At 39.8% G+C, this 15,978-nt stretch overlaps 1 gene segment (V, D, J or C); it reads left to right on the forward strand.

Annotated features, from left to right (window-relative positions):
- Positions 1-4,006: 4,006 nt before the first annotated feature.
- LOC119901646 lies at positions 4,007-4,816 on the forward strand. The segment is given in 3 exon segments: positions 4,007-4,234; positions 4,330-4,625; positions 4,811-4,816. Coding segments are annotated over 3 exon segments (345 nt in total).
- Positions 4,817-15,978: the final 11,162 nt, after the last annotated feature.

Here is a 15,978-nt window from a genome sequence, read left to right on the forward strand (position 1 = left end):
ATGGAAACAGCTGAGCTGTTTGTGTCCACAGAGTAACACTGTACAGCTGCCATTTTCCACTGTCTTCTCCTCTCAGCCTCATGAACAATGTTAGTCTAATGGCTTCATTTGCTCTACTTTTTCCAGGACTAATAGCTGGAGACACAATCTCTCCTGAACGAGAGGAAGTCAGTAAAAGAGAAGGACAATCTGTCACACTCACATGCAACTATCAGACAGCTGCTATTGATATTCTCCTTTTCTGGTACAGACATCATTCTGACCTTCAGGCACCTCAGTTTATACTCTGGAAAGGAGCAAAAGATATCTCAGATGAACATATTCCTGATAGAAGATATGAATCTGAAACATCAGCAACATCAACTACACTGACCATCAGAGATCTAACCCTGGCAGACACAGCTCTCTACTACTGTGCTCTAGAAACACAGTGATACAAAGTGTAGAAGAGGCTGTACAAAAACCTGAACCCAGATATCTGACTACTCTTCAAAGAGGAGGGAAGTGGTATTCAAACCACAGCTTCATATCAGATGGATTCTGCTAATTCCTGTTTTATCAGAGTCACTGTGGTTCCAGCTGCTAATGAAACACTGGGGGAGGATTCACAGGAGCAGCAAATCCACATCAGAGAGAAACCACCTGCAGGAGGCTTCAAGCACAAGCCCATTTCTCCATTAAAACAAATAAATGTATACTGAAACTAAAATTAATAATGTGTCAGATCTGACCTTCAACATGTCCAACAGAGACCACAGTCCCTATAATATGAAACAATTCCATACACAAGGTTTGCCTTCAGGCTCAGCTTCCTCTTCACCACAATGGTCTTGTCATGGGCAGCTGAGTGCAGGAGCAGAAAGCTGAGGTGCAGACCCAAATGCACCCAAAACTAAGCAGGCTTACGCTGGGAGCACAGCGGCAAATGTTCAAACAAGGTAACGCCAAACAAAACATAATCCAAAGGGAAGAGTCCGAGAACAAAGAACAAAGTACAATCCAACAACATAATCGAAAGCGCAGGGACGGGACAGAACACGCAACACAGACAAAGGACGTGACAAAGACTGAACAAAACTGAGGTCTTAAATACACAAGTAAACGAGCAGGGCGGGAGTGCACAGGTGAAAGACATGAGGAGCTAATCAGGCACAGCAGACACACAGTGAAACAGCAAGCTAACCAGGCAAGAAAGTAATACAGAACAGAATAAACCGAAATGACTATAAACACAACAATACACAGATCCATAAAGAAAAAAGGCAGAAGTAACAAACTAATAATCAAGACAATACACTAACCAACAACAGGAACAAAGCTAGACAAGAACACCAGGCACAGAAGATTACAAAATAAAACAGGAAGTAAAGTACACAGGAACACACAAGGAAAGATCTACCAAAGTAAAACACAAAACATGGAAAGACTGCAAAATCAGGGCATGGACAGAGACAGGACCAAACAGGAGACAGGACTATACTAGAACATGGAGACATAAGACTAAGTACTAAGACACAGATCAAAATAATAAAACACAGAAGTACACAGACCAGGAATGACACTAAACATGAACTAAGCACACAACTAAGAACAAAAGGCACTGGACTAAGAACTGAGGCTAAGAAGTAAAATGCAAGACTAAGAACTAAGATAAGAGGCCAGACAGATACTAAGAAAACTTAAACATGAGAATGAACAAAAGACTTAAACATGATCAAATAATGAACCACAGAAATACAAAACCCAAACCATGAAACCAGATACTAAGTAAACTAGAACATGTGCCTGAATAAAAATAAACAAGGCTACAGAGAGAAACTCAGAACCAAAAACGGACTTAAACAGGAAAGACATGAACACAAAACCACACTCCTAACAGGTCTGGTACAACGCCTGCATGACTGCTGACGCCGCACCAATCTGCCTGTCGATGTCATGCTTCATTTTACCGTCACTGGTGAACAAGACCACAAGATACTTGAAGTCCGTCACTTGGAGCAACAACTCTCTCCCACCCAACAAGGAGCCATCCGGCGTTTTCCAGCAGAGAACCATGACTTCAGACATGGAGGTGCTGACCACTTCACATTCAACTGCAACTCGTCCCAGTTCATGTTGGAGGTCACAGTCTGATGAAGCCAACAGAGCCACATCATCTGCAAATAGCAGAGAAAAAATGCTCAGGCCCCCAAACCGAACACCCTCCTCCCCCCGGATGCTCCTTCAGATTTTGTTCATGAAAGTTACAAACATAATCTGCGACAAGGGACAAACCAGCCAGCCCAACACCCACCTGCTGAGTGTACAAACACAGCTCTCACTCTGGTTTTGTAGGGACAGGATGTCTCGTAGCAACAGCCATGGTACCATGAATATGTTTTTATGATGTTTTAAATTGTCACCTGGTGAAATATCAAAAGTTAATACGTGATGTTTTAAAATATACAGTCAGGTTGACTTAAGCACTGACCGATCGATTTTCGCCTCAAACTGCAAATGGGAAGTCACGGATGATCACATTGTCTTGTCTTCATATGCATGCCACACACCTCCTTGAAGCTAGGAGGCTCAGCTACATCTCAAACAGACCATTTTTATCCACACCTAACCAACCACGCATCTAAATGAACTTATATCACAACATAAATTGGGGCTGCAGTTCATCTCATCTCATCCTACTACGACCACTCTAAAGAAAGCTGAGCTCCAGCTCTGATCAGCTGTATAACTCCTATCAATCAACTCACAAAACTCAGAGCCGACTAATAACAAACGCAGCAATATGTGCTTACAGTTACAACGCTGACATACTTTTGTCTTTTCCCTGGATTCAGTCCAAAAACAGCTGTTTTCTGTGTCAATAGAGCCCGCCATCTTGGTATTGCACAATCAGTGAGCTCTTTAGGCAGGGTACACCCTGGACAGGTCGCCGATCCATCACGGGGCCACACATAGACAAACAACCAGTCACACTCACACCTAAAGAGAATTTAGGGTCACCAATCAACCTAGCCTGCATGTCTTTGGACGGTGGGAGGAAGCCGGAGCACCTGGAGAGAATCCACGCAGACACGGGGAGAACATCTCTACACAGAAAGGCCGGGGCCGGGTTCGAGCCTGCAACCTTCTTGCTGTGAGGCGACAGCGCTAACCACTATACCACCGTGCCGCTTCTTTAGGTTTCTTTTCTCATCAAAATGAAGGAGAGAAGAAGAGTTGCTTTGGAACAGATGGTCATTATCGGCCTCTACTGGCCCGTATGAGCTACACAGACATCCAGTGTACCATCAGTTCGTCTCTTCAATACGAAGAGAACGAGCCCACCTACAGCCCTGTAGGAGGTTCTGTTATCAACTTGTATGCCTGTAAAGCATGGAGTGCTTTAGGTCACAGGAATGTTGATCAATATTCACTGTTTTTATCAATATTTCAATGTTTTGGAAGCTTTATATTTTTTGGAACATGGTTGTATGGACAGAAATAGTGTTTTGAAGAAAACTCCCAGTACATTTATATTTAAGCTGAGGCTTTTATTCAAAGCGACTTACTATTGCTACACATGTCAGAGCCTCTGGAGCAACTAGGGGTTAAATGTCTTGCTCAGGGACACAGTGGTGAATGTGTCACAGTGGGGGATTGAACCCTGGTCTCTCACACCAAAGGCATAGTCTTATCCACTGCACCACCACCAAATGGTTCATTTACAGTTTCTCCATATCCCTTAGTTTCTGGCCTCAAAGGAGACCAGAATTATGCAGCTAGGCGTAATGGTTGAGGAGTTATTACTGATTTATTTTAGGTATGTTATTTTAGGCCTTTTTTTTCTGGAAGTAGGTGTTAGTTTCCAAGAGGTTGAATCTCAAAATTGTTTCAGCTTTAAAACCTTCAATTTATATCCAAAAGACAAAACTATTAAAGTGTAAACAACATAAAATCATGACGTTCAAATATTTATTGCCATTTTATGAACAAAACAGAATTAAGAGGCATTAGCAGATTTAGAATGAGACCCAGCTGTGATGAAGAGCTTCAGAAATGAAACTACTGTGAAATATGAGTCTCCTCCTACTGACTGCAGAGCTGCTTCATGGCAGAGAACTCTTTGATTCCAGCTGTGAACATCAGACCAAACACAACTGACAGAACGTGTTCATACTGAACATTCAGTTCCAGCATTTCTCCTCTGTCAACATGGAGAAACTCGCTGCACTTTTGTTCTTTTCAGCTCTCGTAGGTACGTGTGTTTCTGACAGTGAGTGCTGGTTTTAAATGATGGATGTCTGCCTTTGGAACAGAACTCTGAATCTAACATGTTGTTTCCCTCACTAGGTAACACCTTGGAAGATGATATTACTGCCAGCAGAGCTGAAGTGTTCTCATCAGAGGGCCGTAGTGTTACTCTGTCCTGTAGCTATTCAGTTAAAGCCGAGAATCTCCAGTGGTATCGACAGGATCCTGGATCAGCTCCTCAGTTCCTTCTCCTGATCACTGATGCAAAAGAGCCTTCAGTGGAGGAAGCAAAACCTCCACACCCTCAACTGACCGCTAACCTGAATGAGGAGAGGAATCGAGTCGATCTGCAGATCTCCTCTGCTGCAGTGACAGACTCTGCTGTGTACTACTGTGCTGTGAAGCCCTCAGTGACAGGAAACACCAAAACTCTGTACAAAAACCTTTGGAGCAAAGACAACAGAATACTCCACAACGTCCACTAGAGGGAGTCACACACTGTTAAACTTCAGTGTGATGATGAAGTCTTAAATTACTTATATTCTACATGAATCAATGAAATATTTGTAATATCTTATAGGTATAAAACATTTTAACAACACTTAGCAGGAAGCCTTTCATTAGGAGGGGATGTCTCTGAATGATCTTCCTCGAGGGTTTTTCAATCATGATTTTTAAACCTATAGGCAAAGGGAACATACAGAGATAATATCTTTGTGTCACAGTAAGTTCAATTGGGCAAAGAGGAACACGAGGGAGTGGACCAGACCCAGAACCAGAACCAGAGGAAGGTTCAGTTTTATGGTTTTCAAAATAAAAGAGTACACTGACTTACAGCAAGCTGAGGCAGGCCAAGGTCCACACAGGCAGACACATAGCAAACACATCCAAAGGAAGCAGCAATAAACCAAATCTAAACGGTCTAATACATCAGGCCAAAAATCCAAAACACAGGAAAACACTGGGAAATGGCTGGAAAGCTTGACATATAGACAAAGACAAGGCAGGCGCACAGACTAAACACACAAGTGAGGGGAGATTAAGAAGACACAGGTGAAACTAATTAGGACAGGGCAGCCAATCAAACGGGCGGGAAAACACGAGGGCAGGAAATAAAGTAAGACAAGACACAGGAGATACAACATAAAATAGAAAATAACAACATCAAAACCCAAAACCATGACACCATGTCAATAATATGGAGTCTTAAAACACATTGTGATTGGTTTATGGAATAGACGATAACTGACTGATGAACTCAGCATCCGGCTGTGAGCTCTATTTTCTTTAAGTTAATCACAAGTGCTTTCACTTTGGCTGACTTAAAGAAAATCAGAAAGAAAGAAAAGCATAATTGCAGAGAATTAAGAACACCAGTATATATAAATATGTCTCGGTAACACTTTATTTGAAGGTGCTTGTAATAAGCAGTAATTAACAGTTAATAAGCAGCAATTAAAAAATAATCAAACACTTTATAAAGATGTTTATAACACAAATAAGTGTTAACTAAAGCACAATTAACTCATTTATTATTGATAAGACACTTATAGGCCCTTATTAGGAACTTGTTGATGTTTATTTACCTGTCATAAACATTATTAAGCTGTTTATTAACATTTTATAAGGGCTGGTTATTGATAAATTAACAGAATTGTTATTTCCTTGTAAGACACTTGTAGTGGGTTAGGGTTAAAAAATCTTAATATTTATAGGCAGCTTATGAAATACATTTTTATTAACATTGACACTTAACTTTAGCATGCAGCTATAAAATAAGGTATGTAGTTTAAAATAAGGCATGTAGATTAAAATAAGGCATGTAGTTTAAGCTAACATTAGCATGCAGCTATGAAATAAGGCATGTAGTTTAAAATAAGGTATGTAGTTTAAAATAAGGCATGTAGTTTAAGCTAACATTAGCATGCAGCTATGAAATAAGGCATGTAGTTTAAAATAAGGTATGTAGTTTAAAATAAGGCATGTAGATTAAAATAAGGCATGTAGTTTAAGCTAACATTAGCATGCAGCTATGAAATAAGGCATGTAGTTTAAAATAAGGTATGTAGTTTAAAATAAGGCATGTAGTTTAAGCTAACATTAGCATGCAGCTATAAAATAAGGCATGTAGTTTAAAATAAGGTATGTAGTTTAAGCTAACATTAGCATGCAGCTATAAAATAAGGCATGTAGTTTAAAATAAGGTATGTAGTTTAAGCTAACGTTAGCATGCAGCTATAAAATAAGGCATGTTGTTTAAGCTAACTTTAGCATGCAGCTATAAGATAAGGCATGCAGTTTAAGCTAACATTAGCATGCAGCTATAAAATAAGGCATGTCGTTTAAGGCATGTAGTTTAAGCTAACATTAGCATGCAGCTATAAAATAAGGCGAGTTGTTTAAGCTAACTTTAGCATGCAGCTATAAAATAAGGCGAGTTGTTTAAGCTAACTTTAGCATGCAGCTATAAAATAAGGCATGTAGTTTAAAATAAGGCATGTACTTTAAGCTAACATTAGCATCAAGATATAAAATAAGGCATGCCATTTAAGTTAACTTTAGCATGCAGCTATAAAATAAGGCACGTAGTTTAAGCCAACTTTAGCATGTAGCTATAAAATAAAGCGAGTTGTTTAAGCTAACTTTAGCATGTAGCTATAAAATAAGGCACGTAGTTTAAGCTAACTTTAGCATGTAGCCATAAAATAAGGCGAGTTGTTTAAGCTAACTTTAGCATGCAGCTATAAAATAAGGCATGTAGTTTAAGCTAACATTAGAATGCAGCTATAAAATAAGGCATGTACTTTAAGCTAACATTAGCATGCAGCTATAAAATAAGGCGAGTTGTTTAAGCTAACTTTAGCATGCAGCTATAAAATAAGGCATGTTGTTTAAAATAAGGCATGTACTTTAAGCTAACATTAGCATCAAGATATAAAATCAGGCATGCCATTTAAGCTAACTTTAGCATGCAGCTATAAAATAAGGCACGTAGTTTAAGCTAACTTTAGCATGTAGCTATAAAATAAGGCATGTAGTTTAAGCTAACATTAGCACGCAGATATAAAATAAGGCATGTAGTTTAAGCTAACGTTAGCATGCAGCCATAAAATAAGGCATGTAGTTTAAACTAACATTAGCATGCAGATATAAAATAAGGCATGTAGTTTAAGCTAACATTAGCATGCAGCTATAAAATAAGGCATGTAGTTTAAACTAACATTAGCATGCAGATATAAAATAAGGCATGTAGTTTAAGCTAACATTAGCACGCAGATATAAAATAAGGCATGTAGCTTAAGCTAACATTAACATGCAGCTATAAAATAAGGCATGTCGTGTAAGCTAACTTTAGCACTTGGATTTTTAGAGCAGCTTGAATAATGTCTTAGGGTGTTTTCTCTCAACCTGGACATTAGAAATTGGTCCAAGAGATGGCTGCAGTGAAACAAGCTACAATGTAACATTAATATGCCGCTGCACACCTTCAGTTTCCATCCATAACGTGCTTGTTTTGCCACTGACACGCTCAGATAATTATTCTTAGTGTCTGAGAAAATAAGAAATGTACTGAAGTATAAAGGGTAGCTGTATTAGGAGTGCAAATTACAATGTGATGTCCAATCTCGCATTCATGAGGTATATATAACTTATAGCTCTAATAAAGGCCTATAATTGTCTTATAAGCAATAATTAATCAATTAATAGTTTATTAGGCTTTAATTAACACTTATATTGTTGTTTATAAGCATCCTATAAGGTCTTATAAGTGTCTTATTAACTGTTAATTACTGCCTATTACAAGCACCTTAAAATAAAGTGTTACCTACGTCTCATTTACAGAAAATAAAGCAAAAACTTTCACATCCTGTGGAATTTACTGGTAAGGTAGGAAGTGGAACAGAGAGAAGTGAAAATCCAGAGCTGCGAGGAGACGGAGAGATTGAGGGAGGAGCTAAGCTGTTAGTGAACTATAGAAGAGAGAGGAACTTCCATATTCAGCAGAGTTCAATACACAAAGCAGAAACATTCCCTTTATTCAACATGCTGTCATTGGACTATTATGTACTTTCTCTACTGTTACTATCCATTCTAACAGGTATGTGAGATCCTGCTGAGAAAGTTTCATTACTAACTTTTCTGGATGGGATTCATTTGTTGAGTCTTTTACAACATGAAATAACAGAGTTATCTCTTCCTTCAGGTGTCAGCTGTGAAGAACTCACTGCAGTCAGGAATGAAGAGTTCACTTTAGAAGGCAGCTCTGTTACTCTGTCCTACACATACTCTAAACTGTCATCTAGTAATTATTTCTTCTGGTATCGACAATATCCAGGAAAACCACCAGGGCTCCTCATCTCACACTCTGCTTCAGGAAAAGTAGGAAATAATCAAAAACCTGGACTAAAGATTCAAGTGGAGCAAAAAGAGATAAATCTGCAGATCTCCTCTGCTGCAGTGACAGACTCTGCTGTGTACTACTGTGCTCTGCAGCCCACAGTGACAGGAAACACCAAAACTCTGTACAAAAACCTTTGGAGCAAAGACAACAGAATACTCCACAACGTCCACTAGAGGGAGTCACACACTGTTAAACTTCAGTGGTTTATGATCCAGTCTGGATTTGTTGTGGTGTGACCAGCCTTTGCCTTCAAACAGCAGTTCTCCTAAGTACACTTGCATAAAGTCAGGGATTTTGTAGGCATGTCATCAGGTGTATAGAATCATTATTCCAGACAGGTGCCAATGATCAGCAATTCAATATGTAGTTTGAAACACAATCATTAAGTGAAACAGAAACAGCTGTGTAGGAGGAATCCAGCTGAGTGAGGAACAGCCAAACTCAGCTAACAAGGTGAGGCTGCTGAAGACAGTTTGAAGAGTCAGACATCATGGCAAGACTGAGCACAGCACACAAAATGCTCTTATCATCTAATACAGCTAAGAATTGAGTTAGCACCACCTTTTCAATAACTTTGTATATGAAAGCATATTTTTTTTTATTAGAGGCTGAATGCTGGCTTGCTTAAAATAATTGCGGATGTGGCAGGAAGTAATGTAACAATTAATAATGTGAAGTAAGCTAGGGCCAATGTCACCCATAACCCATATGTCTCGCATATGGTGGGTGGTGATGGTGCAGTGGATAAGACACATGCCTTCGGTGTGAGAGAATCACTGTGAAACACCTATGAATCCCTGAGCAAGACACTTAACCCCTAGATGCTCCAGAGGCATGCGACCTCTGACATACATAGCAATTGTAAGTCGCTTTGGATAAAAACGTCAAATAAATGTAAAATAACGTTTTAAGGGGAGTGAGGTGGTTAAAATGTCAAGAAGGCTTGAAGAGGAAAGTGTGAGAGAGACAGTATCGATGAGCTCAGGAAGAGAAATTAGCTGAAAATGGCTGTGCAGTTCAGGACAGCCAGGGTTATCAGAAATATCAGCAACAACAGTGGTAGTAGCTGTTAGACCTAATGTTAGACTTTTTGCTTAGAAAAAGATAATAAAAACATCTCACAGTCAGCATTTGAAGAGAGTGGTAAGGCAGGGGGAGTCTGTCTAATGGTTTTAAACAGGAATCTAGGATCATGCTTGTTCCCGGTGACTAGGTTAGAAAGGCAGTTGGCTCTGGTGTCTGTCATTTGTTGTAAGAAGTCAGAAGGTCTTTCATTCAAAAATAGCAGACATGCAATTTAGTCTTTCTCCAACTCCATTCTGCTCTTCTGTTCAATCTTTTAAGACTCCTTAAACTATCGTCAATCCAAGAAATGGTTTAAGAGGAAACTTTGATCTGAGATTAATGGGAGTCGTGTAGTCTAAAGTAGATTGACTGAGATTGTTAAGGCACTATGTTAACTGAGGATACAGGCGCTGATAATTCTGCTATGATGTTTTGGGGCAGCATGTAACAGTGTCAAATGTGATCAGAGAACCACAGAATTGATACTCAGACCAAGGGAAAGACTCTAATGTGTTTCCTAAATGAGTTTAAATGAGTTTGTTGAATCATCAGTGTGAATATTATAACTTAAACAGCAAAAGATGAAAGGTCAGAAAAGTAATGTGCAAATCTGGCATCTATTTCAGATATAGAAATAGATCATAAGGCAACAGACAGGTACAGAATCAGAAGTAGATACTATTAATAGTAGCATATCATCTGCGTAAAGATTGACCTCAGTCAGGACCTTCACAAGTTCTGTCAAGAATCAATCAGTATTTCCTTATCAGCTACTTGTTACCTGATGGAAATTATGTCATCTAGTGAATAACAGCACCACAGCAGAGACAAACTCACTATTTTTCAGAGTTGTGAGAGGAAGAAGGGAGGGATTAAGGGAGGAGCAAAACTGGGACTCAAGGACAGAAAAGACACAAACTTTCACAGTGGTGTTTGATCCAAAACCAGACAGATTCTCTTTCTCTTGAAGATGCTGTCAGTGAACTTCAGTCTGTTTGTGACTTTGTTTCTGCTCACAATAAGAGGTAGGTGAGATCGTCAACAGTAAGAGAGCTTCACTGATAGAAACCTTTAGATTGTAAAGTTACAGAGTTATTTTTTTCTTCAGGTGTCAGCTGTGAAGAACTCACTCCAGTCAGGAATGAAGAGTTCACTTTAGAAGACAGCTCTGTTACTCTGTCCTACAAATACTCTAAACAAGCAACTGCTAGTGATTATTTCTTCTGGTATCGGCAACATCCAGAAAAACCACCAGAGTTCCTCATCTCACACTCTGCTTCAGGAGCAGTAGGAAATAATCCAATCCCTGGGCTGTCTGTTAAAGTGAGTGATGATAAAACCCAAATGGATCTGCAGTAACAAACTCTGCTGTGTACTACTGTGCTGTGAAGCCCACAGTGACAGGAAACACCAAAACTCTGTACAAAAACCTTTGGAGCAAAGACAACAGAATACTCCACAACGTCCACTAGAGGGAGTCACACACTTTTAAACTTTAGTGGCATGTTTTCATATGGTCTGGATTCTTTGCACTGATAACAACTTGAAGAAAAATGAGGATTAAACAATAAAAAAATGAAATACAGTGTTAATAGCCCTGACACACTGATGTTGATAAGGAGTGTGATGTTAATTATGTAGATAAAGTATTGTTTACATCAATATTTCTTTGAGTTCCTGATGAGATTAATAACCTGATTTCTTTGTCACCTAAAGGATATATCGCAACAATGTTGTCAACCATCAAACTTTCCTTTAAAAACTAAATGCATTGACAGAACACTCTTTATACCAAGGCCTTTCATAGTGATTCTCTCTATCACACAAACAGAACCACTCTCTCACACTGATAGTGGTGGAGCAGCAGCAGGTTCAGTGTCTAGCTTAAAGGTTCAGTGTGTAATATTTCTGAGGATCTATCGACAGAATTTAATATCCATTACTATGTTTTCAGGGGTGTGTAAAGACCTTACATAATGAACCGTTATGTGTATATTACCTTAGAATGAGCCATTTATATCTCCATACCGCATGGACGTCGCCACGTTGCATAGTCATGTTTCTACAGTAGCTGAAAACAGACAAACAGCGCTACAGAGCGTGTTTCATCACTACTTGTTCTGGTTTTGTTTCAGTGTTTGATCCACATCCATCAACCTAAGGATGCTTTTGCAATTCCCCAGTGTCTCCAGGCAGAGGACATTTAAGGGAATCACGTTTTCTGACGGCTCTTTCAGAGGTGTGTCAAGCAGGCTACAGACGCTTTTAATGTCGTTCATAATTTTTCAAACCTCCAATACTGCATTGCTGTAAACAAGCTTCTTGCGCTTTTATTTTGTAGGCAAAACCACTAGAGAGGTAGGGATTATTTGAGTAGCTGCTGCTGTCATGACAGATCTATTTCAACACCGCTATCAAAGCATTTATTTATTTATATTTTTACTGCTATCAAAGCACCGTAATTTGGCAGCGGGCCAGATATTATTGTTGGCGGGCAGTTTTGGTGATGGTCCATAATCACATAGAGAATGAATGTGTTTCCCTTGTCAATGTTTGTATAAACTTTATTTAATATGTAGTTTACAATGGACTGTGGTGCAGCAACAGTCACAGTGTTTCACACTCTTGGCTTACATTTTCCATGTTGTCTGTCAGTGGCCAAGTCACAATAACATCTGGTTTTACTGAATAATTAAGTAAATATAATTTCTTAGTAAATATACCTAAAGAGCCCTTATTTCTTGACTGGACACTTTTGTGCTCAGTCAGTCACCGCAATGGTAGACTGGATGGATGGTTGCAATTCACAACCTCACCATTAGATGTCACTAAATCTTACACACTGAACCTTTAAGGACACTTGTGTATGTGAACAGGAGGAGTTGGGGAACCAACCACCAACCCTCTGACCCGCTTCAGCTCCTGAGCCACACAACAAACACTCCAACCTAAATGACAACATACATCATTTGTCCATGCCTCCCAAAACAACACATATGAGTGTCGACCTACGTCACATGACATTAAACACGTGCTTAATTATGTGAAACGGTCTCAGTTTGGTTAGGTTTAAACAAACGTCATGGTTTGGGTAAAAGTAAGTAAATTACACAAGTCACGTGATGCAAGTCAGTGGCGCTTTTAAGTTAAAACTCAAAATAACTCAACATTTACTTGATTTAACAAGGGACTCCGACGTCAACCGCCCCATCCTACCTCATTATGTGGAATTTCTGCCTGTTTCTAATATGAGATCCAACTTACTCCTTTGCTGCTGTTGTACGGCCAGCAGAGGTCGCTGCCACAATAAATGTAAATAATGGTCATAATAATGCGCTAATAATGCGAACAAAGAAAACTAGACCTGATCTCAGCATCCAGATGTTGGTTTTGTTAGTCTGAAGGAATATTCCAGTGAAAATGTCTCGTTTCACTATCAAATCCTCTCCACCTGTAAGCTTGAAAGGTGACTCAACAGTTTGTAGCATCACTTTGTTAACTGCTGCTGTAAATCCACAACTTCAGAGATGTGGGGAGGTGATAACGCAGCACAGAAGTAGAGTCTTTAACTATGTTGAGTTTGGAAAATGCTGAACAAACAGATCATCAGCTGACAACTGGATTATGCTGCTGGACTAGTTTGAAGTTTCAGTGGCATCTTTTCTTCTTCTGTGGTCTGATTCTGATTGGCCACTAGATGACACTGTAGCTGCTGTTAATCCAAGCTGAGCCACATTATCAAGTAGGCGGTGCACTACTTCTGCACTGTGTTCAACCATTCTGTCAATAATAACTGCTGCTGTGAAGAGAACAATTCTCAGACTGAATGTTGAACATCAGCTAGTTTCTCCTGTTGATTTAAACCTTGTTGTAGAGATGGAACATTGGCTGGGGATTATTCTTGCTGCTCTTTTCTTTGGTAAGATAGAAAGCACAACATCTTTTTATTCTTTTCTAAAGATTTATGGAAACAGCTGAGCTGTTTGTGTCCACAGAGTAACACTGTACAGCTGCCATTTTCCACTGTCTTCTCCTCTCAGCCTCATGAACAATGTTAGTCTAATGGCTTCATTTGCTCTACTTTTTCCAGGACTAATAGCTGGAGACACAATCTCTCCTGAACGAGAGGAAGTCAGTGAAAGAGAAGGACAATCTGTCACACTCACATGTAACTATCAGACAGCTGCTACTAATATTTGGCTTTTCTGGTACAAACATCATTCTGACCTTCAGGCACCTCAGTTTATACTCTTGAAAGGAGCAAAAGGGAGCACAGCTGAACATATTCCTGACAGAAGATATGGATCTGAAACATCAGCAACATCAACTACACTGACCATCAGAGATCTAACCCTGGCAGACACAGCTCTCTACTACTGTGCTCTAGAAACACAGTGATACAAAGTGTAGAAGAGGCTGTACAAAAACCTGAACCCAGATATCTGACTACTCTTCAAAGAGGAGGGAAGTGGTATTCAAACCACAGCTTCATATCAGATGGATTCTGCTAATTCCTGTTTTATCAGAGTCACTGTGGTTCCAGCTGCTAATGAAACACTGGGGGAGGATTCACAGGAGCAGCAAATCCACATCAATTTACAGAAAACATTTGGGGCCAATCAGATTCCTCCCAGATGGTTCCACCTGATGGATAAGTATCTGCCTTTACTTCTCAGCATTGAAACTATTCATTCTGACCAAATCCCCAAACCTGTGTGTAGAAATGTAGTCCCAAAGTTGCAAAGAAAAAGGTAAAAGTTTCTTTGACCTTTAATTATTCAGAGAGCTTCACTGAGAGAAACCTCTCATTTGCAGGAAGGCCCTGATCACATTCACACCTGAAAGCTGCCCAGTACTGGTCTGCTGGCTACTTGGGGGTTTTGGGCTTTACTCAAGGGCACCTCCCGGTCACAAGTTTGCTTCTGTAACCTGTGGCCCTCCGCTGCCTCTGTCTGCAGACACTCATTCTTGTTCCGCTCTCCTGCCCTCTGCTGTGATTCTGTTTCAACTGGTGATCATTAGCAACGTTTGGTATAATTGTTTAATCATACACCTGACAATGTGCCTACAAAATCCCTGACTGCCTTGAAGAGCTGATTTTTAAGGCAAAGGGTGGTCACACCAAATTCCCCATCTCCTGTTCACTCACTTTGCATTTTGTTATATTAAATTAAAGATTAATATAATCTGTTAACGTGAAGTTTTTGAAGCATTCTGCCGTTACAGCATTTTCCACACCTGCCTAAAACGTTTGCACAGTACTGTATGTGCTGGGTCCATGTCCCTCATGTGTGTGCATGAGTATGTGGAACTTAATGGGGAGGACCAGGTGAGATCAGCGTTCACAAGCCAGCTGACCTGAAAACAGAAAGAACAGGACACAAGCCTGGGGGGGTCCTGTGCTCAGGAGAGGGGTTTGGGAGGTGAACAGCAGTCTCATGTCGCCCCCCTTCTGGCTGTCAGGTCTGCTCTAATGAAGTACCGCTGGTAGGAAATGACTTTGTGAGTGCATGTGAGAGACACAATAACACTCCCCATAGACTAAACTCCCTGGGTATGAATTACAGCCCTAAATACAGACTAACTTCAAACAACATTAGATAAAAGTTCAGAAAATATATGTGCAAATCTGTTATTTTAACCAGGTAGGCAATAGATCATAAGGCAACAGACAGGTACAGAATCAGAAGTAGATACTAGTAACAGTAGTATATCGTCTGTGAAAAGACTGACCTCAGTCAGGACCTTCACAAGTTCTGCAAAGAGTTAATCAGTGTTACTGTATCAGCTACTTGTTACCTGATGGAAATGATGTCATTTAGTGAATAACAGCACCACAGCAGAGACAAACTCACTATTTGTCAGAGTTGTGAGAGGAAGGAGGGAGGAATTAAGGGAGGAGCAAAACTTGGACTCAACAACAGAAAACAGACAAACTTTCACAGTGGTGTTTGATCCAAAAGCAGACAGATTCTCTTTCTCTTTAAGATGCTGTCAGTGAACTTCAGTCTGTTTGTGACTTTGTTTCTGCTCACAATAAGAGGTAGGTGAGATCATCAACATTAAGAGAGTTTCACTGATAGAAACCTTTAGATTGTAAAGTTACAGAGTTATTTTTTCCTTCAGGTGTCAGCTGTGAAGAACTCACTCCAGTCAGGAATGAAGAGTTCACTTTAGAAGACAGATCTGTTACTCTGTCCTACAAATACTCTAAAGCTGCTGCAGCTGATGATTATTTCTTCTGGTATCAACAGTCTCCAGGAAAGCCACCAAAGTTCCTT

This window comes from Micropterus salmoides, unplaced genomic scaffold (genome assembly GCF_014851395.1).
Source record: "Micropterus salmoides isolate LMB-PRFRI ecotype aquatic unplaced genomic scaffold, ASM1485139v1 Ms_hic_scaffold_14, whole genome shotgun sequence".
In the NCBI taxonomy this organism is placed as follows: Eukaryota; Metazoa; Chordata; class Actinopteri; order Centrarchiformes; family Centrarchidae; genus Micropterus; species Micropterus salmoides.